Raw genomic sequence first — 27,293 nt, 5'->3', positions numbered from 1 at the left:
ACAGGCCTGTGCTGCTTCCATGAACCTCTGTCAGACCTCAGTGATTCCAATGGATTCCTCCTCTCTCAGGGGAAGTGAAGAGGAACATGGCACAAAAAGTCAGTTTATGCACTGAAAGGTACAAACAGTGGTTCTGACCTCAGAATGGAACAATGTCTCTGCCTTAGATCTTAGATCTTAGACCAGCAAAGTACCTCAGATCTACCACTTTGAGGAGGATTAGGATCATAGTAGTGTAGTGCCAGTACAGCCAAATCTTCCCATTCCCCCCAGAACTAGTGCATGAAGAGAATCCTGCAGTCCATATTGGAATACATGTGTGCATTTACACCAGCTTGGTTTCTGCTGTGCTGCTGGAGAAAACATTTCTAACATTGCTACACCACTGAGAAGAACTGAGAACTCAGAACAGTTTATTGATGAAAAATGTGCAGCACACATCTATATAAAACTAACTGCTCATCAGCTGAGAACTTTGGTCTTAAAATGGAGACTTTTAATGGTGTTAAAAAGGAGTTCCTCACTGTTAACAGCAAATGGAAGTTTTCATTGGGAATCAGCTGACACCTAGTGGCAAAGCAGGAGCTGAGCTGGGGAAAGGTTCAGCTCTCTTCTGATAATTCATTACCTCTTCTCTGCTGGTAAGCCAACCGAAAATCTTCTCCAAGCATGTTAATGTCATTTTCATCTTTGAGTATCCCCTGCAGTAATGGGAAAGAAACACACATTAGAAGGGAAAACAAAGTAGAGAGATTTCCATGGATCTCTGCAATTTTCCATCAAGAGAATGGATACTTTGTATCCATAATACCGTTGTTACCTTTAAAACAAACCGGAAACTCAAGCCTGAAAGGCATCACAAAACTTGAACAGATGAGTTACAAAGTGGTGTAGCTGGTGCCAACCTAAAGCCACTCCTTTTGTTCTGCACGCACAAGCACTACCAGAAGACAACACTGAGCTGCATTCTCTTTCTCACAGAAGTGGTAACACCCAGCACAGCAGGTGCAGCTTTAGTAAAAATTAAGAAACTGCAGTGAAAAGAGGCCCTGGTTGGGCTGGGGCTCTGTCTTCCCCTTTAGCTGTGTTGAATTAGCTCCTACAAAGGAATAACTTGGGAAATAAACTGATACTGGATAACTTAATCAAAAACTATTTTTCTGGGGAAGGGAAGCAGGGGAACCCAGAAATCTAAATTTACAATTAATTCTAAATTAATTTTACAGCTAAAAATATGCATGACCCACAGAGCATACCTTGCAGCATTTAGAAAAGAAAAAAAATACAAATTGCATTTATATTGGAAAGTTTCAAATTTGGTAGCACTTTGCTGTTGAACCATTTTGAGTGAAGTAACGTGATGTAGGAGCACCCAAGTCAGACCCAGTGAACAAAGTAGGACATCATTCGTGGCACACAGGTGAGCCTTGGACACTGACACTGCCAAGGCTTCCTACAACAGCAAATTCAAAATGTTTCCAATATGAGTTATCCTTTAATCTACATTAAAGAACAACTCACTCCAGATGTTACAAATTCCTGCACCAATTATCATATTAATGTTTGAATAAAAATTATACTCTGTTCTATTTACATTTTCCAGAATTGCAGAATTTCTTTAACTAGTGGGATAATTCCCTCCCTACTCTAAATGTAGTTTTACATCCCTGTGGCAGCTCTGTTCATTTGTGTACTGTCAGGAGATCTTTCCAATTATGAAGCATAATACAAAATAAATGGTAGTTTATTCCAATTGCAATAACTGCTTCCATCCTTTTAACTTTTAAAAACACAGGGATGAACAGAGTGAGCTCTGAAATGCTTCTGTAAGCACTGCAGTTCCTTGCACTGCTGCAGAGGGGAGGCCTTTCCTCCATGCTAACTTGGAACACTTGGCAGATGAGCCAAAATTGCTCCCAAAACCCCAGCTGAGAAATGTGGTGGTAACAGGGTGTAAGATGTGGTGGACCCCTTTCTAGCTAGAAAAGCCCTGCTGTAGAACTCAGGTTTCACATTCCAAGCACTGGCTGTGCTTTCAGCAAGTCCTGCACAAGGCATCAATGCTGCCAGGGAGCCCAAAGAGCATTTCTGTAAAGAGCTTCCCAACTCAAAAAGCAAGAGGTGAGTGCAGGTGAGCTGACACAATAAGGACACCCACTGACTCCAGGAATTTACACAGTTCTGCAACTTCACCTTGAGCTATCCAAGAGAAAAGTGATTTCCAGGGCAGACACAAAGCATTTCCAAGACACTTCACTTACTCGAGGCAGATAACCCAGCAGTTTCCAGGCGTGCTCTTTCAGGAGTTTCTGCCTCTCCTCTTCAACAATTGCACGGATGCTTTCTTGTCTTCTCTTCTCTAACTCTCTTTCTTCAACTTCACGCTCCTACAGTAAACAAGTTTTCCTAAGTTCAGTTTGTGAACATTTGTTTAAACAATGTGTGTTTGGCAACTGGAAAACAATCTCAGACAAAAGAGAGGACTGAATGGCAGGACCTGGGGTGAGTCTGCTATCCAAGTGTTTGCCCTTTTGAAAGCAGATTAAGTCTCCAGTTCTGCCTTTTTGGCTCTCAGACAAGTTAGTCTGTTCCTGTCCTACTGTTCTAATCCCAGAAAAAGAGCAATATGCATGAATTCTCATGCTGATGACTAGAAGTCACAATTCACATTACATGTGTGATTTATACACCATAAACAAGGTCTGAAAACTGCAGTATAGGATTCCATGTTTTCAGCTTACACCTTTTCTTCCTCAGATCAGAATTCAAGAGACTTAATCTAAAAGCAAGGCTGGGACTTCCCCTCCTCACACAGTGCAGCTGACCAGGGACAGGGAACTGGCCAGCAGTTGTTCCACTGCTCCCATGGCTCCTGAGGAGGTATTTGCAGAGCATGTCAGGTACACAGGGGTCCAGGAATGTTGTTGACCCCAACCTCTCAAGCTTCAAAAAAAGTTGGCTCTAAAAACTTTTCCTTGTCATCAAACCAAAGCAAAGGCCTACTTCCCCCCCCACATTTGTCTACAATTCCCCTGTCACCTTTCCCTAATGACAGCAGCCACGTCCCTCAGGACAGCACAAGTGTTCCCACACTGAAACACCGTGGCTCAAACCAAAGGCGTGTGTGAAACTCTTACTTTGTCTGCAATGAACTGTCTGCGACGGTCTTCCAGGATTTCTTCCACAGCCTTTTTGTGCTCCAGCTGTCTCATCCTGCGTTTCTGAGCGTTCAGCTCCTCGATCCGATCCTCCTCTGCCAGCCTGGCCAACATCTGCTGCCGGAAGGCTTCCTCCTCCTCCCGCAGAGCTCGCTGTGCTGCTGCCTTCATGGCAAACTGCTCTTCGTAGGTTTGCCTTAACTCCAGGCGCTGCCTTATTCTCTTCTCAATTTCTGCCTGTAAAGGGAATTTAGTAAAATGCTGTGTTACTGAACTGACTTTGAAAAAATTACCATCATCAGCCAATCTACGGGATTTTTCTTGGAATGAATTTACTGTAGCTGTTAACTTCTAGCATAACTAACTGGAGCAAACATTCCATATCTGACAGGATTCTCCAGTATTAATCAGTTTGGCAAATGTCACAAGATTCTCAAAATTCAGTCCAAAACAAAAGGAGGTATTTTTTTCCCCCTACTAGCACAAAGTGACTCAACAACCACTTTGGTATCTCAACCTGTGCTACATTTTGTCACCCACAGCAAGGTAAGACAGAGTGTGGGCAGGCCCACAGGAAAAGCAAATAGACATGCAGAAAAAAAGCAGTTAATTAACCTCCTTAGCTTAAACCTGAACTTGAAAGCTACTCCTTCACAAGATAAATAAATGTATAAAGGGGTATAAGGGTATTCAAAACCTTCACTTGTCTTCCTGCTTGAAAATAAAACATAAATACATTTGGAATGGAAAAGGAAACTCAAAACCCAGAATCTTCTCTCCAAAACCTAAACTAATGTACAAACTGCTTGTCTGATTAAGAACATTTAGGAAATAGTGCTGGAAATTAATACTTTGTGCCAAAACAGAATTGAAAACAATTAGAATTCATCTAATACTCCTAAAACCATGTCAGAATTAAGCCTTTTGCTTTGAAACAGCTAATAGTTGAAAATGGGCTCAAGGAGTCCCTCAAAACCATCCCAAAGTCACAAATAACACTGCAGACTTAGCAAATCCAAAGTGTGAAATAAAGCCCTTCATCTACCTGCCAGCACTTACCATCTCCTTCTTCCTTTCCATCTCCTCTTGTTCTTCCAGATACAGCTCTTGGCGGATTTGTTCCTGTTCTTGACGCTTCTGTTGTTCTCTTTCCATAGTCTCAGCAACCTGTCACAGGAAGGAAAGGTTTCTAAATGAAAGACAAAAACATACAACAATTTTTTTCTACAATTTCAATTTTTAATACCATGTTTTGAACTTTCTGTTTTTTCTCCTCAGTGTCTCGAACTTTAGCCATCCAATCATCTTCTCTTTGTCGCTGCATGTTGGCAAACTCCATAATTTTCCTGTTTTCTTCTTCCATCTCTTCCTTTTTCTTTCTCCTCCACATAGCTTGTTCTTTTATATATTCTTCAATATATGTCTGAGTTTCTCTCACTTTATCTAACTTTCGTTGTTTTTCCCTGTAGAAGATGGGAAAAAAAAGTTCAAATAGTTTATTGTTACTGTAGAGTAACATTAAACTGACCTCACCATTAATATATCCCAGAGACTAAGATTTAAATGACTCTCCTTAAACATTCAGCTAGAAACTAGACACCTAAATTTAAAATACCTATTACTGAGCTGCTGCAAGAAGGGAATCTCATGTCTAAGATCTTTCAGGAGTGCAGACTGTTCACACAGGTCCTCACTACTACTGCATTTTACACACACTCCATCAAAAAAGAGAAGAAAGTCCACACAACCCCTAAACTTTTTATTTACACTAAACTTTCTCTCACACACCCCCACACACCACCCTGCCCTCAGAAACCTTGTTCCCTGTCCCAGTCCATAAGGCAGGAAAACAGAGAGGTGGCAAAAGGTGGCAGGGTAGGGACACGAGACTGACTGGAGCATTCTGATGTTTCAACAGGAAAATTCACACAAGTCAGTCTCCTGTCAGCAAAATGTTGCCAAGGAAAACTAAAATGGGCCTTAGTCTCTATGGAACAGATGCATACAAATCAGCTTCCTATACAGAATGATAGAAGCTGTTTTGTTTTAAATTAACAAATAATAAAAGTTCAAAGTAACTAACATTTGGTCTTCTTCATAGATCTTTCTTACAATCTCATCAATCATGAGTTTCTCTCTCAGAAACTCTTCATAGGCCTTCTGCTTCTTCCTCTCCTGTTCCTCAAGCTGTTTGTCCAGTTCCTGATGGTACATTATCTTCTCCTGGTTGCGCCTCATTTCTGCAGCAAGTTCTTCTTGCATTAACCTGTCGTGCTCTTCCTTCATCTCTTGGGCTATTTCATCCTCCCATTTCTGGGGGGGAAACCAAAGCAAGATTCCTTTTTACTCCCATTTCTACAACACGTAGTGAAGAAGCACACAGTATGGAAAGGAATTGTGCTGCATTACCAGAAAGGAAGGTTTTCCACCTCAATCTATAAATACAGAGCCTTAACATGCTTAACAGCTTAATGCAGTCAGTGGTACCCTTGAAGGGAAGCCTCAGGATCTAACTTGAGGAGCAGTAAAAGTGCAGCCTTGAGCACCAGTGGGACTTGCTCACATCAGCAAAATGAGCAGAATGAGGTTGGACTGCAGAGAATATCCTCCCTACAGCATGTTCTTTACCTGCCTACACTGAACTCTGCATAAGACATTAACATAACCAGAATCACCTGCCAGATCACCCATATTATTCTGTACGTCGATAAAAATTCACAATTCTTTCTGGAGTTATCCAGATACCTGTTTAACAATAGTAAATGCTTTCAACAGCTGGACTCTGAGGTAAGGATTCACCACAGTAAGCATTAAGCACTTACTGTACAAAGGGTACCTAGTTTTAACTTGGATAAATACTACAAATCTAGCAAAATAACAACTACAAGCAGTTATACAGCTTAATTCATTACTCCTTTCACTGAAATGGCAAAGCAAACCTTTTTCTTGTAGCCAGTTATTACTGGTTAATTAATCCTCCATAGCACAAAATATGTTTTCAATAACACTGAATGCCCAACCATTATTTTAGCTAAAAAGGTCAGCTTCGAAGGAAAAATTTTCAGCACAATTCATACAAGGAGTTGCAGGACTTGGGTGCTGGGATTCACTATGGAGCTAATTACCAGTTTCTCATCGTAAAAAGCTTTTTTTTCAGCCATCTGTGCATCTCGTTCTTTATTCATATAGGCATATTTTAGCTTTCTTTCTAACTCTCGAAGTTCAAGACTGGAAAGGGAAAAAAAAATAAATTTATCCTATCACAAGGAGGTAAGTACCTAGGGGGACAAAATTAAATTTCCATCACTATTAAACACAATTTTAAAAAACCCAACCATACATCAGGGAAACCCTGATGAAAAATATTGCTCTAGTTAAAGAGTAGAAAAAGAAAAAAAATTAATTTTAAAACAAAAGTTACCTATATTTCTACACATCTATCAGCAGTTCTGCACACTTCTCATCTAACTATATAAGTACAGGTATACAGACATACACGTGTGCTCACAGTTATGCCTAAGAGCATTTAACATATATGACATATATATACATATAGACATAAACATGTATGCAAAATGAACACTTTGTGGATCAGAGTTTTTTCTCTTGTTGAGAAAAAATTTGCTTAACATTAACTTTTATCATACCTTGACCTCAAAATAACTTTCCCTTCCAGGTCCTACTCATTTCCGATTCTACCACAACTTCCCCAAACCACGGTACCAGTTCGATACAGCCGGCAGGCTTCTGAAGCGATACCTGTTGGCTCTGACTTGCTGCCTGAGCTTCTCGTCCTTCATCTTCTCGAGGTCCCTCCTGGCCATCTCCGCCGCCAGCTTCTGCTCTCGCTCCAGCTGCAGCGCCCTCTGCTTTCTGTTCTCCTCTGCCTAATCGGAACAAACCACCCCGTAACAACTCTCAGCACAGACATTCGGGAGGCAGGGACTGTGCACTTAAAGGCTACACCAGTCAGCAAACGCTTGCTAAAGGAGAAGGCCTTTGGCAGATGAACGCCCGTCCTTGGCCTCCCCGAGCGCCGCCCCCGCTGCTCTTACCGCCCGCAGCGCCTCATCCAGCCGCCGCTCCCGCTCCAGCTCGGCCCGCAGCCGGGCGGCCCGTTTGTTCCACTCTCGCTCCTCGGACGCCTGCGGGCGACAAGAGAAAGTCTCGCCATGCCGCTCGCTCCCTGTCCCGTTCCCGCTCCCCGCTCCCCTCCCGCTCTCACCATCCCGCCGCCGTTGCCGTGGTAACGCGCGGCACTGCCGGGGAACGGGTTCAACTTCCGGGGTGAATCGCCGCCGCTGATTGGCCCAGAGGGCGAGCCGACCTGCACGTGACTCTGGGTGGGCGGGGCCAGAGCCGCATGACGTCACCGCGAGACCTTTCGAGGTTGATATTTAAGAGCATTTCTTGAATCGTTAAATTAATGCACTTGACTCACCTATAATACCCACAAATCCCAGGTGGCGGCGTTTAGTTAAGAACTGCTCTAACTCAGTTTAAGGCCCTGTTACGGTGGGTCCCCAGCAGGTGTGGGAGGTACAGGCAGAACATCAACCATGGACATGAACCACGAACATCACCAGAACAGACACTGTACAGACACTGTACACTGTACACGACTCTGTAACGGCGTTTGGCACACGGTATGCTTTATTCAAACCTGGATAACCCAACCAGGAAAACCCAGCCCTTAATTCTTCTAGAGGGAGACCTTGCCTGGAGAACAACTGTTCACTCCAGAGTTTCTCTGGACTGACTTCACCCCAGGAAGGAAACCAACACTGAGGCCTCCAATTCCCCAAGCTCTGCCCACCCACTTTCCTCACCTTTATTTTCCTTTCTACATAGTTATGTGAAACTAAAGACATTTAAGCTTACTTAAAGCAGTATTTCAAATTCATTACTGTCACCTACTTTATAAAATTAATTAAAATTAATGAATCTTAAGAGAAGAACACCTCTGAGAATTAGGTAAAAAGTCTGCTTGTTTGTATTGTTGCAGTGTGATGTGCCTATATCTTATATATGTGGGATAAGAACACTCATTATTTTAAACCAGTTCCTGATCTTTTACAAATTTTCCCAAATTGGTGGAATTCTTTCTGATGTGTTGGTTACTCTGCCCTTTTAATGAGAAAAGTGTTTTCCCACAAGGGGGAGTAAACTACAGGAGACTAAGCCTTTAATAAGATGATACAAGCAGAGAGGGAGGAGTTAGAAAAAGATCATAAACTTTACCTACTTATTCTTTCCAAGTGGTGTTACCACTACAGCTCTCTTCCTTAGGAAAAAATAAATAAATAAATTCAACAGTTTCTTCAACAGTAGGCAAGGAAACACATAAATGTCAAAAAAACCTATCCCCCAATGATTCCAAGGTGTTGACTGAGAAAGAAGGAAGCTTTTAACTACTCTGGCACAGCAGTGACTTTCAGTGCTCAAGGTCTGGAGGTGGCAAGGCTGGGTGGGATAAAGGTGCAAAAGATGCTTTTGCTGCCCTTTCTCCCCAGTAAACAGCTGTGTGCCTCACTGGAAATAAATGGAATTTTCCTTCTTACCAAACAAAAGAACAAAATGAAGTCAACTCACTTCACTTCTGGAAATAACAGCAAACAGCCTTTGCTTGCATGATGTGCTCATTTTGGAACAGCAACACTCTAAAATGAGAGCACAAGCAAACCTTGGCTCAGTCTCCAGGACAGCAAGGCACTCAGACAGAAAAGTGGAGTAAAAATGCTTGAACAAAATACATACCAGAGACCAAGGAGTCAGTTCACAAAAAACTAAGAGATGGCTTGTATTTGCATATAATTTGTGAGCAGTGTACCTGTCATAGAAGAGACAAAACACAGAACAATATCCAGAAAGATTCCCAGTGGAAAAATATGTTGAGGTTTTTTCTAGTCCTTGGAGCCTCATTGTTCTTTAATTTCCTGTATATTCTACATTTTCTGCAGTGTGCTTAAAATACAAAACAGGAAAAAAAATGCAACCAGAGAATTCTTTTATCCTCAACACCTTATGGCAGTTTGTGGTCAGAAACTCTTACCTTTAATGCCCTGATGGTTTTCCCCAACACAAATTAAGCTCCAGGGACAGCTCAGGAAACAAACTGTGCCTGCAGATTTCCAAAGAAAGGGAAGTAACCTTTCAGCACATACAGTCAGCCCATGTAGAGAACGGGGAGGGGAAAATACCCCAAAAACTTCACAGAAACACCCAATATACCCTTACCCTGTTCTCCCATTAAATTGAATACTTTGAGAGGAAAAACAATAATTTCCCTCAATTTAGATGCAACTGCTGGTCTCGTCTCTTCTTGAGAGCTCCCTCAGGAACTGCAGGCTTCTGTCCTAAACTTTGGGCACTGTGCTCCTCAGCAAAGAGCTCGGCTTAGTCCTCCTGGTGCCCTCCCTGCAGCAACCAGGGGCTGCTCCCGTGCTGCCCCTCCCTGTCCGTGCTCTCTGCACGTTTGCCAGGGGTGCAGGAACACGGGCAGTGCACCTGGGCTGTCTCTGCACATCCCGTTCTCCTCCCCAAGGTCGTCCCAGCCGGGGGATCCTCACCCACCTGAGGGGGAAGCACCAGTTTGTGCTGCTCCTCCCAGCTGGGCGGTCACAGCCAGTCACTGCTCCCTGGAGGGGCCTCCCCTCCTTCGCTCTTATTTGGGAAAAGATCAAGCACTGTGTTGAAAACAGACCTGCCTTTTCTTCATGTCAAAAAGCAGAGCTCCTTGATGACACCAGCTAATTTCTCAAAGACCTAAGAATCTCACACCTGCAGAGCAGAGTTCAGTCCAGGCAGAGTTGCTCCACTCATCTGAGGAAAGAGAGTAAAAATGCACTGTTTTAACAACCAGCTGGATCAGACTCCTTAGAAGTCAAGTATATTTACATTTAAATTTTCTTTATTAAGTTTTTAGAATATATTTTTATATATATTGAGATATATTAATACATGCATATAATGGAATATCTACTTTACCATAGTTTGGAAAGAAATGAGTCCCAAATGCCATCAAACTCTTGTTCCATACTGCATTTCTTTCTTGCAGCAGCCTGGTTACAGCTCACAGGTCAGTGATCTGCTTCTCATTCCTTTTTCCTAAGGGCATTAAACACTTTCAAGGCCTGAAAAGCTTCAGGTGACCAGCAGCCCACTGTACAAATGTAGAGTTAAACTCAGCAGTCCTTTCTCAGGTTTAACACAGCATCTTAGTAAATGAACCAGTTCTCAGTATCAGCACCCACTGAAGAGCTCCCAACAGCAGAAGCAAAGACTGCTGAGGAATGCTAATGATAAAACCCATGGAATGGAGCACTAAGGGGAAAAAGTAAGTTCCCTTTATTTAGCAGTTTAACTGAAGGTGATGCAGGAGCACACAGCAGAAAAGGTCATTAAATGAAAGTGGTGAAGCCATTTTGCAGGTTTACCTCTTTTCTAGGGCGTTTTACCAGATGATCATAACAGGAGACAGTGACAAATGCGTTCCAGCTGAGATAAGATATGTAGGTCATGCTGACTTTGCAACATTATAAACCACTATTGGGGATAACACAGCTTCTCTGTGAGGTAATTTACCTTCTTTGGATGAAAAGATAAATGTGAATTAACAGGGAAGAGTCTGAAACATCTGAGCTGTGCTATTGATCTACTAAAGACCTAGATAAGTCACAGAGAAACTAATGCTTGCTTTGCTTGAGAGTAGTGATGGATGGGAGAGCAGATTTAGCAGCTAAGGGGCTATCACTGTCAACAAAGTCTTAGCACTATTTTTTTTTTTTTTTAAATTATCCTGGAGTAGTAGGGAAATATGTCCCATAGCAGCAGTAGGCAGAAGTGATCTTTTACTCATGACATTATGGACTGTAAACAACAATATTAAATGAAACAAAAATACTCAGTGCTTCAAATGTGTTCAACAAAAACACATCTGTTCCTGATGAGCCAAATGTGGGTTTAATAATTATTTAGCTGTAGGACTGAGTTTTCTTTTCCTGTGTGTTTGGCACCACATTTGGTGATTTGAAAACAATTAGAGAGCCATGTCCACTGTGCTCTTTTTAATTCAACTAGCAAACACCGGGGAGAATACAATTGCTTTCTGCACCAGGCTTTCTGCTTCACCTCTAATACTTTGTTTTAAGCATATGATCTAGGTACAGCAAATATATTTCTTCTATGTAAAGAATGGTGTAAAACTAATGCTGTGATGACACTTCTGTTTTTGCAGCAAGATCTTTAACCCTCTATCTATCCTAACCAAACTCTTGTTCCCCGTGAAGCAGAAGAGAGATCATAAGTTCAAGCAAAAGGACTGAGTTCTTACTTAGGAAAGTGAATGGTGATGATTTTAGCAGAGAATCTAAATGTTTATGGGTATAAAAGTTCTGTTTGTAAAAGGTTTTAAAAGAAGTTGTATCTATTTTCTCAGGTGTGATACAATTATACGTCAAAAGTGCCCCTCAAAATAACAAGCTTCATTTGTAGCATTTAAATTGGAAGCAAAGATTTCATTCCTACAAGATACCACCAAACACAATTAATCCCAAAGAGTTCAGTTTAACTTTAGTGAATAATTAAAAAGCTGAGGAGCTCCAAAGGGGAGCTCAGCAAAGTGCAGAAAACTGGGAAGAAAGATGCCATTGGCAAACAACAGAGTATTAAACAAACTAATCTGTAACCATAACCTTAAGCCAACCAACGGAAAGGGCAACTGAAGGGCAATAACAGAAAACAAACATCAGTCCCAGAAAGGGCTGAGAGCAATGTGAAAGTCGTTCTGCTGCCTGCATCCATCTCTCACCCTGGCACTTCCCCCTGCCCGGCAGCCTCGGCAGAGCCCCGTCATGAGCCCCAGGCTGGTGGAGGCTCTGCTTCCCTGCCCCACGTGGGGATGTGTCTGGAGGAGTCCTGGGGCATGTTTAGTAAAATCCCTGTTGTTTTATTCAAGAGCTTTTAGAGAGGAGAAGAGCACACAGCAGTTACCGATACATTTTGGTGCTGATAAAACAGAAATTTTGTGCTCCAACAAAAATTCATCAGTGAAATGGTGAATTGCCTCTGTATTGCTGTGGACCAGACAAAGCCCACGGATTCCTGTGTGAAGCACTCCCAGTCCCTCACCTTTCATCATGGTTCACTTTCTGGGGCCCTGCATGCCAGGTGTGTCCCAAGGGCACAGCGATGTGTGGCACTGCATAGCTGGGGGATCACAGCACAGCTGTGGCTGCAGACAGGCAGGGAGAGGCCTTTTTCAGTGGCTGTGGCTCCATGCCACGCTCCCTGCTGCTCTGCACACCTGGGATCTGCTGCCCAAAAGTAGGGCTCACCCAGTCCTGAGAGCTGCCTTTGCCCTGCACCTCACAGCTGCTCTCTCACTAGTCTCTTCCCTCTGCTCTCACTTAGAGCAGCACCCGGATGGTCACTCATCTGTGCAGGAACCTTTGGCAGCTTTTCCCCAAAGCAGCATGTGCTCTTGCTCAGCACTTGCTCTGGCAGCACCAAGGGGACCCAAAAATGCCCAGTGTTTCCCTAAGCCAGGGCTGACACACAGTTCACTCATCTGCCCTCCCTCAAATTGTCACAATTATATTCACAGCATCACAGAGTGGGTCAGGTTGGAAGGGAGCACAGTGGGTCATCTGGTCCAAGCTCCCTGCTCAGGCAGGGTCATCCCAGAGCACATGGCACAGGATTGCATGCAGATATCCCATGTACTCTATTCCTAACTCTGACCTCCACAGTGTCCTTCAGAGATGAGGAAATGCCTGTGCCACACTGCAGGCACCTGCCTGCCCAGGGTTGGACTGGCACAGTCTTACCCACAGGCTCTGCTGTGCATCAGTCCCTGTGTCTGCTTCAAAGTGCTCATGTAAGCCAAGCTCACTGTTAGTACCAAGATGATCCCAGAGTAGGTACAGAGGCACCAGCTGATTCTGGTTTCAGAGCTACTGCAGGAAAGCATCTCCATGTCTCCACTGAGATGAGGGAGAAAGTCCTCTCATTTCACTGAGAAAATTCCAGGTCATCATATAGAACTTTTAACATAAAAAAGACAAGATTATGGAAGGATTTCCACCCGTAAACAACATTTGCTTCCCCTGTGATATTTTAGGACAAGTTTCTAACTTGAAATCAGAAAACTGCACACACATGTTACAGTTAACTACAGAGTTTGGCTCTGTGCTTATGCCCTGCAAAATAAGGAACCTAGTTCTGAAATAAACAGTTGCACTGAAATTATATTTCTAGACTTCAGAAATCAAACCTAATCTAATTTGCTCCAGCTGGACACCACCTGCAGAGTACTGTTTAAGTACTCTGAACATTACGCACTTATCTTTTAAATATTGATAATGCCATTTTTCATTTATGTGACATGAAGTCCCACAGGGAATAATTATGCTAATAAACCTTAATGATTCTTGCAAATAAATGATCAAACAAAATTGCTACTGTTGATTTATATTAATGGATGCCTTTAGGAGGAGATTTGTCAGGATGTGCTGCTTCTTGAATCCCAATTCATCTTATTTAGCAGAAGAATGTACATAGTTTGTAAAACAGATTAAGTGTTTAAAATATAATGTGTTCATGCAGTTTCTGGAGTTCATAACATTCAGGCACTATTATCCTGCCTTATGGCAAATCTGCATTAAATGGCTTCTTTGTATACAACTTTTGTCAGTCCTTTCCCCCCCCCTTCCTTTTGTCCCTTGTGGCCAAAAATGTCCTCCTTTGGAAGATCTCTAACTTAACCTTTCTGTCACTCATTCAACAATCACTTGGCTGTCCTAACAGAAGAACACTGCTGTTGAACAACTTCAGTTTCACTGTGATGAGTCTAGAAACATTCTTGGGGCTTGAATAAGGACACACCACTTGAAGCTGGTGACCTGTAGAATTTTATAGGCTGTGTGGAGATGAGCAGTTTCTACTCTTCTTCCACTGCCGGATATGCTGGAAATTCTCACTCCCACCCACCCATTTTTGAAATTCTAACCAAGTTCATTTGGAAAACATATTACATGGGCTTGCCTTTTAGATAACATGTATGTTTGAAAGCAATATCAATGTGCTTCTTTTACTCCTGAATACAGGCAGGACATAGTTTAAAAGTATCACAGGAGAGGAAGCCAAGGAAATAAGAGGAGAAGGAACTTTGAGTTTATGAATTTAAACTATAGTGGTGATAGAAGAAGAGAATAAGCACATGCTTTGTCTATCAGCAAAACACACAGATACAAGTGCAAGGTGATGGTGGATCAGAGTTAGAACCAGGCAGGGAGCTAAGCAGAAGTGTGCTTGCTCTGCCTCTGCAATACTCTGTGCCCAGTGGTGGAAGTGGTAAAAGTTGCTTTAATTCTTGGCTTTAAAAACTTTGTTAAACTGATGGACTCCGGCGGGATAACAGCAGAAGGAAGGCACGGAGTGCTTTTGCCTTTGAGGCAAATAATATGGTTAAGTAATTTGCTGAGACTTCCACCCATAAAGAGTTTTTCAGGTTTTTTTTCTCACTTTTTACCTCCTCCTGCTTGTCCAAAAGTGCAGTTTCAAAGAAGAGCTAAGCAGCCCACTATGCAAACATTTTCTTTTTCTCGCAATGCAACCACCTCCCACGAAACATGACATTGCATCCACAACAGGCTGGCATTTCAAAGTGTTGTCATTAGTAGATTTTACTAACTGAATAATACAATCCTGAAATCCAGCTGAAACGTGGCACTAATTCACTCCATGCACAAGGAAAACAATAACTGCAGCACAGAGATGAAGGTCTCTGATAACGCTCTAGAAAGAACAGGTGGTTTGAATTATTTCTTCAAAGGGGAACATTGCTCAAAAGCCCATCAGGTAAAGCTTTTCCTTTGCAAACCTGGGGCTAATCTTGCAGACCCTGAAAGCAATGCAAGTTTAAAGCACTGAAGGGCTGCATTATTCAGATTAATTTTCTTACCTCAGGTTTGTCACTTCCACCTTAAATGTTGCTATGAAATTCTTTCTTCTGTGATTCACAATCACAACCCTGCAGTTATGGAGTTTGCCAGGCCTGCATTTCTGTTAAACAATAAGAAAACTTAATCTCATTCTGTTCATCCCTTGCATGTGGATTCTTTAATAGCTCTCCAAACAACTAGCAGGGGAACATTTTCGAATAGGTAGGTGACAAAAGCAAAGAGACTTTGAGCAATTAGTAGGATTGATTAGTAGCTTATAAATAACAGTTTCCTGACCCCATATCTATTTAGACATATACTGGAGAGATACAATTGCAGGTTAAGAACCTCATTTTAGTATTTTCATAGGAATTATCTCTACCCTCTTTCTTGTCTCTGTTACCTGTTTGGTATTTTCTTCTCATCCCACAGGTGTTTGTTCTCCTAAGGATTCTTTTGGGTACTCCTACTCCCTGGCCTTAATTTTTCTCTTTTGTGAAGCATTTTTCAGGCCTTGCCTCATTTCATTGACATGTATTATTACTCCTGTTCCTCTCTCTGGGGTGACTCCTCTGTCAGTGGGTTTGGAAAGACATCTCTCATCAGATTTCTCCAGGATCCAAGACTGGGACCTGATTTCTGCAGACAGAAGAAGCAAAAAGTGTGACTAACACAAAATCTGTGTTAAATGAGAATTTTGCATTGCTCCTCCAACACAGAAACTTTTCACTGCTTGGATTTGTTTGGCCATGAGTGCTTGATCTAATTTTTGTAGTGATCACTTATTACCTCAAAAAAGCATTTGAGGTCTAGTAGAGTAAATTCTCTAAATCATTTTGTCTCTTGTGTGCTGCCATTTCTACTATTGATTTTTTTCCTCCACCTTGGAATGGTTCTAAAACCTTCTCTCTACCAGTTGCACAGGGAAAGCAATCACTCCTAGAGTGCCTCACCTCTTCTTTCCAGGTTGTTTTAACATGTTATTTATTTATTTCAAATCCAGTCACTTCTTATTCTCACACCACCTGGCCAGACATGTCTGCTTCTATATACTGTAGATGTTCTAACTTAAGATATAAATCCTTAACAGTTAGATCATGCACTTCAGTTAAAATTTATTTATAATTTATTTACACTTAGGTAATGAAATATCCACTTACACCTTTTTTATGCATGTAAATAGAGATGCCAAATGGATGTCACTATCAATTTGCTAGGAATTCATACACGTTCCCTAGTGTTTATACAGTGGGATTAATTCTGCTTTAATACTCACTCGTTTTTATCCTGTGTGTTCTAAATAATTAATGTTTATTGATTATGACTTACAAGTACCACTGCACCAGGACTCTTCACTGGCAGCTGCATAAAACAAAGTTACAATTATCTAGACTGCAAGATTCACTCTCTAAATATTCTCCTCTTTTTAAAACTGACTTGAAAAAACAGTTCATTCTTACCTACTGGTTATGCAAAACGAGGGAATGTACATTTGTATTTTATATCTTCTTTAGAATGTCAATATTTTGCTATTTGATATTTGAAAAACTGATTCTCTCTGCCTTCCAGGCAGTGAATACCCACCTTGCCTGGCTCCCCAGCTGGCTCAGCAACTCATGGCAAAGCATCCTGTTACTCTGCACACAGCCTGGGATGGGAAAGGCATCCAAGGCACTCCAGACCCAAGGGGTAGAAGGGAGTCCCCTGACACAAATCCTTCTCTGGACACTTTGACCTTGAGGACACAAGCCTGAGTCCTTGTAGCAGCTTGTCCCCAGCTAAAAGCAAGGAAACAACCAACCAGCAGTATTCAGATTGTACCTTCAAAATGGGATGTGGAAATGTAGACTATAAAGGAGATATATCTTAAATAACATGGAATTCTAAACAGCCTTAGTTGTAGCAATAGTCTTAGTTGTAGAAGATCCACCCTCCATGTCCTCAGCTGCATCAGACAGAGAATTTGTCTCCTTTTCCTCAAGAAGCAGTGAAAAAAACCTGAGCTGTTTTTCATCCCCACGTGTATGAAGCCCTCCCTAAATAATAATTTTCTCACCAGTCCTAGTCAGTGCTAAATGAATGTTAATGTTATATATATGGGCTCTACTAAGATGTATTTTATCTTAGGTTTGAAAAGTTTAAACTGATCTGCGTAAACGCAGAAATAAATCCTACACATTTGTTGACACTTATTTTCTAAATAATATTGCCAAAAATGTATAAGTCAGCAATAAAATAGGCAGAGTTTAAAAGCAAATGATATAATAATAATGCTAAACATAAGCTTAGTCATGTCACACTGTAAGGCAAAGCTCTGTAGTGAACTCGTAATGAGGAATGGCAGAAACATTAAAAATAGAAAAGAACAATACCAGTACACAACAAATACTAAGCCACATGTTTTTGTGTCATCTCTACCTACCACCAAAAGGTGTTTACTCTGAATTCTTTTTATGCTCTGCAGATTTTATTTATACAAACTTTTGAAGCTGTTCTAGTCGGTAATCTTTTAAGTGTAAGGAGATGCAGCAATTAAGATGCTTAAACATAAAGCCATGGAATAACATGACATTCGTGACATGCACCCAAGCTTTTCTGCAGGTCTCTTTCAGGTATTTTTTTTTATTGTTGATACCCTGCAAACAGTGACATTTTTAAAATAGGTCAAGTAAGTTTTAAGCTTAATAAATTAGAGAATTAACAAATTTGTAGCATTCCATAAACGTTGTTTAAGTGGAGGAGCTGTCTCTCATACCTTGTTCAGGCCTGACAAAGGAGAGGTATCCCCAGAGCACATTTTTGGAGTGAAAGCCACACTGTACAAACATTGATTTACCAAGAGACAGAAAGGGAAAATGAGCTTTTGCAGCTTTTGCATCAGCCTGTGTCCAGCCCTGGGAGAGGATCTTGGCCTGGGGAAGGCTCTGCTAGTGATACAAACCAGAATCTGAAACGGTGCATCCACAGCAGAACCACACTGCTGGACACCACCCTCTGCACCCCAGCTGTGACTCCAGGTTGGGGGATGACCTGGTCTCACACTTGGCAATAACCTGCTTTTCCACCAGTGACATCACCTGCCTTTACAGGCCCTTGTCCTTCATGGACCTGGGAGCAGAGGCCTGCACTGACTTCAGCTGGCTGAATGCAGGTCTGCCTGAAGATGACCTCAGTGACTCTTTTCCTACACACTATACTTTTAAAAGATGAGTTTTAAAGTGGACTGTTAAAAGACACCAAAATAAACCCTAGGCCTTGGCTGAATTTAAGTTTGCTGTACCCTGCTCTTCCTTTAACACAAGTGCCTTGTTTCCCTGGACAAGTTTCTGTGTGACTCACCATCTCCTTCAGCCTTCACATTCATGAATGCACCAAGGCTACTGAATATTTATCAGATTTTGGTCATTTTTTTTTCTGAAAGATTTGCATTTAAATAAATAACAACAAAAGAGAGAGCTGAAAAGAGTCTTCCAGAACTCCCCCATATCACCTCTTTCAACTTTTGTACCATCACTGCAAGTCATTGTCTACCAAATCTTCCCAGGCAGACAGAGAATATATTACTGTTGCAAAAACCAAGATGCAGTTTAGGAACAATAACTGCATGTTATGACATGAGTTTACAACATGTATATTGTTATGATACTTGTAGTTTTTTATTGCTATTATTAAAACATCTACAATATTTGCTTAGTCCTTCATTAAAACTAATGTTAAATTTGCTGTTTATAACTCTTTTGTTATTTTATTTGATTTCTTTTCCTGGAAGATGCTCTACTGGAAAATGTGAATTTATCTTCCTTTAGTTCATTTAAAATTAGCTTCCTCAGCATAATCTTCTTCTATCCTCTCCCTGGGTGATAGCCACTCTTCACACAAGAGAGTCTTCTGGCAGCATTCCCTCCTCTTTTTGGTGCAAATGCCACCAATGAGGACCTACCACTCTTTTTGGTGCCAACAGAACTGAGATGTTTGTGCTGGACTGGCTCCAACAAGGGTGAAAATCAGAGCTTCTGCATGTTCCTGCAGGCAGCAAGAAAGAAGCAGCAAGATCTCGCCTGCCTACTCCTTTGTACAGCCTTTCCCTTTCCCACAGGCACCCCTGCAGCACCAAACATCCACAGGGCAGAGAATAAGCTCAAGATCAGAAATGTGGAGACTTGTGGTGCCAAAGGAAATGGCTGCTCAGGACACACACAGTTGTGGGGAAAAGCTCTGAATTCGTTTTCCCTTCACCTCCCACTCAGTAACACAGAGAAAGGGAAGATAAAAGTGAAGGGGGAAAAAATTATTAAAAAAAAAAAGAGCTACTCTGAGAGCTTGAAGCTGCTTCTGAGGGCCTGCAGAACAGAGCCAACCTCTGCTAAACATCCACTAATCTCAGAGCAACAACTGAGCTCATCCTCCTGTCCCCAGCACTACCCAAATTCCACAAAAAAGAGAACAGGAGCAACACAAGCTCCTTTCTCCCCTGCCTATGTCTCACCTGAGGAAACCTGCACCAGGAAAAAGGCAGCACCAGAAGATGAACCAGAGGCATTTGGGTGTGCCACACCTCATACCAAGTCACACTTGAAACGGATGGTTTCAAAGGCAGGTTTTTCTTTTGTAAGGAATTTTTTGGCCTTGTTACTGTGATGTGTTCAGAGGTTCAAGGACAGAGAAGCAATGACTCAGAATGCCAAAGCTGGGGGATGAAGTATCTGTAAGGACCAGCAATCCCTTCCCTTTGCTGGAGGTTTGCTGGTCATTATACTGGTCCCACTAATGCTAAAGTGCACTGCAAGAATATTAAATGTCTTTTTAGTACTGGTGTTCCATGCTGGCAATTGCAGTAGCTACAGAATATTACAAAACCCCAGAGAAAGGCTGGATCCTCCATTCCCAAGGGGGCACCATGAGGAAGTTCAGCAGCTTCCAGACCATCACACTGCATCCATTCGGGTGGTGAGAGCCAATGCTGAGAGCATTCACTCTATATGTTTACTAGAATTAATCTGTACCTTTCTAAACTCAGAGTAATTTCCTGTCCTGAGGAATAGTGTCTTCTCATTCTAAATCCTCTTTAACGATCACGCCTACCCCATTCCACTGAGACTGTTCACAGGGAAGAGCCTCTAATCTATTTAGCTTCACGGAGGGTTTCTCTCTGACACGTGCTTTCCTAATAGACCATTTATCAGGATGAAGGGTGATCCCCAGAGAGTGCAGACAGCAGGACTGGCCTAGCCTGAGTGACAATCTGTCCAGCAGAGATTGACTTTAATGAAGCACAGAATAAACAGGAAGATTAAGAGAGTGCAAAAATCAGTGACAAGTTTTGAGTCCACCTGGGCAGCTTACTGTGCAGCACGGATCTGTCATTGAGTTATAAATGTTATATATCCGGTTGCTAAGGATCAACTATAGCACACAAATCCTGCACACATTACAAGAGAAAGCTTTCCCCTTGATTCTCACCCTTGAGAGAGGGTACCTGCTTTAAACCCAGAAACACAAGTAGAGGGTGGGCTGGACTCTGGTGGTTGTCTGGTCTGACTCCCTGCTCAGAGCTGGGCCAGTTTCCAGCATGTTGCTCAGGGCCTTTCCAAGTAATTAATTTTCAGTTGACAACCTTTTGTAGATATTCATCACAGAGTTTCTTCTTTCTCTGCAACAGAAATATAGTGACAGTGTGGTTACATTATATGGGATCCATCTCAGCAAAGTTCAGACTGCAGCATCTCCCAAAGTCCCGTTACTGCCAATGGACAGAAGGCAGGGGTGGCTGCCAGTCAGAAACATCCACCTCAGGGTGAGATCTTGTCAGCAGCTCTCTGCCTGGCTGCTAATGGAAAAAGATCAGCTCAGACACAGACATCTTTGGACAATGACTTTCAGCCACAAACATGTAGCCCTGAGGTACAGCCAAGGCTCATTCTTCATTGTGACTGGTGCAACTCCTGCTCCAGACATCTCTCCATCTTCACACTCATTTCTTTCTATCTGGACTCAAATAGAAATTCATCGATGGAGGCTGAGGCTATGAATGGAGAGAAGTTTTTCACCCAGTGATAATGAGCCTTAAATGTGGAAAGGATCCTTGCAACACCTCACAGCTAGAAAAGCCTGATTACATCTATTAGCAGCAAGTAAGACTCATGTTAAATCTTCTTCCCCTGGATGATCTGCTGAATGTAAAGACACCACTTTGGTAAAGCAAAGAAACCAATCATTCTTTCTGCAGAATCTAGTGCTGAAGAGAACAAAGAATACTGACAAGATATTATACTCCAAAAAAAGTGAATTGGAGTTTTAGCTCTAGTTTCTAGAGCAGAATTAAGTCAGTATTAACTACTTTCAAATAATGTTGCTCATGCTGGTCAGACAAAGGACCAAAACAAAGAGCAGAGGTTTCCAGACAGAAGAATATACACTCTTGCTGCCAAATCTCAGGAGCACCTGTAGTTTTTGACATAAAGTGGTTAAGTAAAATCAGCTTTACAGATGCAGTTCTGGAGCTCACACTGTCCAGTTTATTTCCCTGTAAAAATCCTGGGTTTTCTGCCTCAGCATTCACATGACATCCAACCCAACAGCCAATGGCTGCTCCACTGGACAGACTTCTGTGTGTGTTTGTTTTCTTTAAAGCACCACACACTTCTGCCAGCACAAGAAATGCAGCTGGATGTGAAACAAGCAATACAAGAAGTGTTATAAGGTTGGATGTTCCAGGATCCCAACCTGCCCGTGCTGCAATTGTACATGGCCAACAGATGATGGCACCAAAATTCAGTCTGTACACAAACGCTGCTCGGTAACTGACAGAGGGCTTGGACAAATAAATCAAACAATGTACTGAAATTCAGCTCATTTAACCTGTATAAAAGAGATATAACTAAGCAGAGGCTAGAATTCACCTTTTACAATTAACCATCACCTTTCTCCTGCTCCCTCTTCCCCCACATCACAACAAAGGTTTTGCCTTTTGAAGTGAGCACGGTCAGAATTTGCCTTCTGAGAGATCCTGTGGACAGATATTCATGTTACTGCAGCCCTCCTACTCTCAGCCTTTGCTAATCTCGTGCTATATCCAGCAGTAAGCACACTCTTAAAAGCCCAGGCTAAATACAGGATCAGGTGCACAATCAAGAACGTGAAGCTCAAGAATGTACTTCCAAATGCATGAATAATTTGGCTGTTGGAAGCCACAAATGTACTGCCCCATCACCGATATCTCCATGAGTTCCTTCAATCTTTCTCAATTGCTCTGGTTTAAACACCATCAGTTTTGGCTAGCACTTGAAAAACCATCTGGTATATAAATATTCATAAATTAATTTATGAGAAATATAGTCTCCTTTCACTGCTCCTCAGGTAAACATCACGTGCAGTTTTAAAGGAGCAGGAGCAGTACAGTTTTAAAGTAGCAGGAGCTGTATATATGATTCAAGATTTGATAACCTGATTAGTAATAGTATTTCTAATGCTTATTATACCTTCGAGCAGGAAGGAGGAAAGTGTTAAATAATTAAAACAAAGTACAACAAACACTTAGGTGGTTAACAATTTACTGGGTTTAGTTGTTGCAGAGGTTTAATGGAAGCTACGTTGTTTAATCTATGAAAAGTGTTTTCTGCTTGCCATATGTTACAGAGCCATCATTAAAACTGTAATTTATTATGGGAATGAGCCTCAAAAATATTGCATCCCAGCATCCTGTCCTGAAACCAATGGTCAGGTCAGCATTTTGTTCATGTATTAAGCTCTGACATGCCTCAAGCAAGACAAAGAGGTCCATTAATTCTGAAAGGCCCAAACCCCAACAGCTACACTTGTTAGAAGTATAATTAGTAGGTTGAATTCTACAGTCCAGAATAATGCCAGTGGCTAAACAATTTTAGAGGGTAGAACTCGCTGGTATTTCACAACTGGTATTTAAACCTAAAAAATACTACAAAGTTTAATTATGGAATATAAAGAGTAAACCTTTTTTGACACCTAACACATTCATATGTTCCTGTTGCCAAAATGACTGCACTGAAATTTGAAAGCTTAAAACTGCATCTTCTGTGTTCACAGATCACCGTGAAAGCAATTTCTATAACCTGTCCATTTATTCCTTCAAGCTCATTCATTTACTGATAGGACTGTCATTTTTTGACAGACAGTAATGAAGGTATTAATAGCTGGTTTATCCTGCTTTGTACATTTGATATACCTTTCCTCATTAAAGAATATTTTGACACATTATAACAAGACAACATTATTCTTTCTGGTTGATGCACAGGTAGCATCTTTATACTAGTATGTGCCTGCTAAAAAAGAGCAAACATTTTCATTATTAGAAACTGTTTACTCTCTGCTTTTAAGGTATGTCAGGAAAAGGCTTTAGATGAGACATCAGAATCTTCCTATTCAAATATGCAAAAATGATTGAGTTTTACCCCATCAAAAATAATAATGAGATTCAAAACCTACCTTCATTCTTCATGCAAAGTATGTTGTAGGGATTTTTTTTGGTAACTGAAGTTATCTGTACTGCTCCAAAGTAAATCTTCTGCTCTATCTGACTGATTCTCCCTGTATTTTGAGTATTACAACTTGGTCACTTGCTCAGGAAAGGCCTTGTAAATGAAAACATGGGGTTAATTTTAGCAAGTTGTTTATTCTCCATATTTCAGACTTTGATCCAATAAAATCCTTCCCTTCTCCAACCTTTCACTGCCAATTTCTTACAGGACTTTTTGATAACTAGGTAAGAAAAAAGTATACCATATTTATACCACGTATACTGGGTTGTATTTCTGCATGCAGCTGTAGGAGAAGTGACAAACGACAATAAGGGTTGGAATTAAAAGGCCAAAGTTGCACAGTTAACATAACAGCATGTAATTCCTAGTTCCCTAAGTAACTAAAATAAAAAGTCAGGGCAGACTAGAAGGGGTTTGGTTCAGATGAATATTTTACATCTTTTCTTCGCATTACTGTTTTTTCTCACAAGACTATCAGATCAGCTACTAAATTACCAAAGTCTACCCCCATCCTTGTCAACATCTGAGTGATGAAATATCACTTTATTGCAAAAAGCCAGACTTGCCTGATGAGAAATCAGCCTGCCAGCCTCACATACAGGCTGTAAAAGCAAATATTATCATCGAATCATAGAATGGTTTGGGTCGGAAGGGACCTTATAGATCATCTACCTCCAAGCTCCTGCCATGGGCAGGGACACCTTCCATCAGACCAGGTTGCTCAAAGCTCCATCCAACCCGGCCTGGGGCAGTAGAAAGCTTTGCATGGCCTGGACTGTTCAGCCACCCTCCCTGAGTGGGTGCTCGCTGTACCCGAGCTCTTCTGAGCTGACTCATGTGCAAACACAAGGCTGCCATCCCTGGATGAACCAAGGCAGATAAGACTGGTTCAATGGGCACCTCAGATATCAGGTTAAAACACCCATTAACACATCCCATTTACACATAATTTGCAGAACAAAGGCCGTGGAAATTAGTCATCCCTGAAGCAATGCAACACCCACCCAATAAGGAATGGCTAACCCTTCCAGGAAAACAACTCAGCAAAGCCATGATTCCAGCTCATAAAAATCAGAAGAGAGGGACGGGAGGGGCAGGGGAGGGGCCTGCGACCGGTATTAAAGCACCAGAAGTATAAATGAAATGAGTTTCTCCAATCCTAAAACATCACTCGATGAGGGGATAGGGAAGTTAAAAATCCCAGGAGTTTCAAGAGGCCACACCTTACTGGCAACATAATAAAAAATGTCTTCTGTTTGAAAGAAAGGCATGAGGATTATAGTGATGTATTTATCTTTGGGCATCTTTTTGTTCAAAACCAAAATACCAAGCTCTGTTCTTCTGGGACAAATGTATGTGTGTTCATGTATTTGTGTATTTTAGTAATTTATATAGAACTAATCCAGTGGTGTGATGAGAAATACACATTACATTTAAATGAGCAAAGGGAATAACAAAGAAAACAGATGAATCCCATTACAGGTGTCTGTGAGGAAGAGAATACTGATGTGAAGCTCCAGTCTGAGAATTTTAACAGCTGTCAACATTAAAATACCCCAGTGGGAATTAGAAGAGTGAAGCCTTTAACAATTCTTGCAGGTTACTGATGTTTGGCCTGTGCATCCACAGAGGGTTGAAATTAATGGAGCAAGATTTAAACTCAGTCAGTGGTTTAGGATAATTTTGTGTTCTGGAAAAACTTGTCTTCATCATCCAAAATGAATGCCTGTCTTCTACTAAGAGAAATCCTGTAAATGTAGCATTTTTAACATTCAGAGTGTTCAGACCAATAAATACAACTGGAGGACTAAAAGTATTGTCTCGCTCTTAAACTCAGCACAAGCAAAGTTTAAATTGTCAGCTACTGGCAGCTTGGTGTTCATTTGCTTCAGTTACAGCACTAGAAAGGTGAGTTGGGTTCAATAATAGGGCAAACAATAGTGTTCTGCGAACTTAATTTCTGTTAATTACAAAAAAACCCCGAGACCCTCCTTAAGAAAGAGATATTTGCCTTGTTTATAGAAATTCTCCCCACTGCTATGAAACACGTTGTCTTACCTTCACACAAGAGCTCTCCAAAGTTCCAGAATTTTGGGCAAAGAACTATGTGGCTTTCTGCAACATTCAAACAGAAAATAAACGTTACAGGATCCAAACTACATTAGGATTTGGCTTTCAAGGTTCAGAGATGCTTGGATTTTAATGCTTGGTTATCTTACTTCAGCATTTGAAACTCTAGATGAGATTCTCAAAACTTCTGAAAATAATGGACAGTTCAGATTGGGAGTTTCCATCTGCTCTGGCAACAAAGAATTTTCTTTCTAGTCATCTGGTAAAAAGGATTCTGATATTCTGTTCTTCCATACATTGATGCATCCAGGTAATTTTAGATCAGTAAACAATTACAGGTTCTGCAAATCATTAGAATACTCACTTCAGAACAAAATGACTGCCTCTTATGCTCACTTGTCCTTAAAAGAAAAATTATAGAAATTAAAATAATTTAAAGAGTATTTTAAAACAGAAGATGTCACTGCGTTTGTAAGAGAAGGAAGGAGCAGCTTCAGTTTTCTGTGCCAAAGGTATAAACTGCTCCACTGGTAGAGTCAAGCCTGTTAATTGTTATTTCAAAGGTTATTCACAACAATTGCAAAAGCAAGGCAATACAGGGAATGTCCAAAACACACATTCAGAACAAGGTTAAGAAACTGAGTATTTACATCATAAAAATGAAAGGTAATTTGAACACAGACACAAAACCCCTCCCATATTCGAATCCAGAAATATTAGTGTTGTAAACTGGTATTTAAAAGTCAGCATTTTTAAAATATCATAGAACTTTTGTGAAATAACATGTCCTTCCAACTGTCAACCATCTAGTGAGCAAGAGAGACTGGGTCCAAGAGAGGTTCTTTTCGTAGAGACTGCCAGCTTTTGCAATGAAATCTAAACTATGGTTAAAAGCAGTTTTTTAGCTATCTACAATGCAACACAATAGTATTTGGCTAAGCCTGCAGACCTCCAGGGATTATTAACCTTTTGCTAGTAAATTTAAGCTTTAAATTCATTTACTGCAGACCAAGGAAAGCAGAAAAGAAAGCACTGGGTTGAAAATCTAAAGTGAATAGAGCACTACCCTGATTTCTTAAATGAGTCAAGCCTATACAGTGGCTGGAGCCACATGGAGCACATGCTACTCATCCCAAAGCTGTCTGAAGGGGAGGTAAAAGCTGCATCTTGCAGCACTAACTCATCAACTGCCACGGGGAAATCTCCATAAGCACAGCCTGCAGGGGATGGGTTGCAGTGAGTACTTCTGCTGCAGAAAGGAGGCAGTTACAAGCATATCTGAAAGAGAAAGGACCTGGCTGTAATTAGGGAATAAGTGCCCATCAGAGGCTTTTAAAATTTGATTTGGATACCAAATTACATCTTATTTCTCTTTCCTTAACAAACAACAACAAAAAGCTTATGACCTAAAATAAGCTTCTTTAAAACTTAGTACAGCAGCTATTACTCAGCAGCTATATTGTACTATCACCCTGAAAACATCACCCAATGAGGTCTTGTACTTGTCCTGCAAATTTATGACACAATCCCTACCCTAAAGAGTTTGCAGTTTCTATGTCATAAAGTCTAATTATAGTGTGAGCATAAAACAGAAGCCCTCCTACAAGAGG

General features: G+C 41.3%; 1 protein-coding gene and 1 long non-coding RNA gene across 2 annotated transcripts; both read right to left on the bottom strand.

The window, feature by feature from the left end:
- Positions 1 to 393: 393 nt before the first annotated feature.
- MNS1 (meiosis specific nuclear structural 1) lies at positions 394 to 7,525 on the bottom strand. The gene is made up of 10 exons (XM_064668717.1): positions 7,384 to 7,525; positions 7,214 to 7,303; positions 6,918 to 7,045; positions 6,284 to 6,386; positions 5,242 to 5,471; positions 4,405 to 4,621; positions 4,218 to 4,325; positions 3,138 to 3,395; positions 2,262 to 2,387; positions 394 to 701 (listed from the first exon to the last, which is right to left on the bottom strand). Exons 1-10 carry the CDS (start codon positions 7,384 to 7,386, stop codon positions 603 to 605), a joined length of 1,362 nt encoding a protein of 453 aa, XP_064524787.1. The 5' UTR covers positions 7,387 to 7,525; the 3' UTR covers positions 394 to 602.
- Positions 7,526 to 9,674: 2,149 nt separating this feature from the next.
- On the bottom strand, positions 9,675 to 17,208 carry LOC135420833 (uncharacterized). The gene is made up of 4 exons (XR_010433745.1): positions 16,685 to 17,208; positions 15,504 to 15,739; positions 10,146 to 15,221; positions 9,675 to 9,980 (listed from the first exon to the last, which is right to left on the bottom strand). It is a non-coding gene; the product is annotated as an uncharacterized LOC135420833 (long non-coding RNA).
- Between the last annotated feature and the right edge of the window lie 10,085 nt (positions 17,209 to 27,293).

Source organism: Pseudopipra pipra, chromosome 12, assembly GCF_036250125.1.
Source record: "Pseudopipra pipra isolate bDixPip1 chromosome 12, bDixPip1.hap1, whole genome shotgun sequence".
Taxonomy (NCBI): Eukaryota; Metazoa; Chordata; class Aves; order Passeriformes; family Pipridae; genus Pseudopipra; species Pseudopipra pipra.
Note: the sequence above shows the minus strand (reverse complement) of the source record. Positions and strands in the feature narration are given on the sequence as shown.

Bases quoted from the DNA above. Each gene is read 5' to 3' on its own strand.
- MNS1 (XM_064668717.1), bottom strand. The intron at 7,046-7,213 runs GTAAGAGCAGCG...TGTTCCGATTAG, and splicing joins TGGATGAGGCGCTGCGGGCG to GCAGAGGAGAACAGAAAGCA. The intron at 4,622-5,241 runs GTTAGTTACTTT...CATCTTCTACAG, and splicing joins ATCTATGAAGAAGACCAAAT to GGAAAAACAACGAAAGTTAG.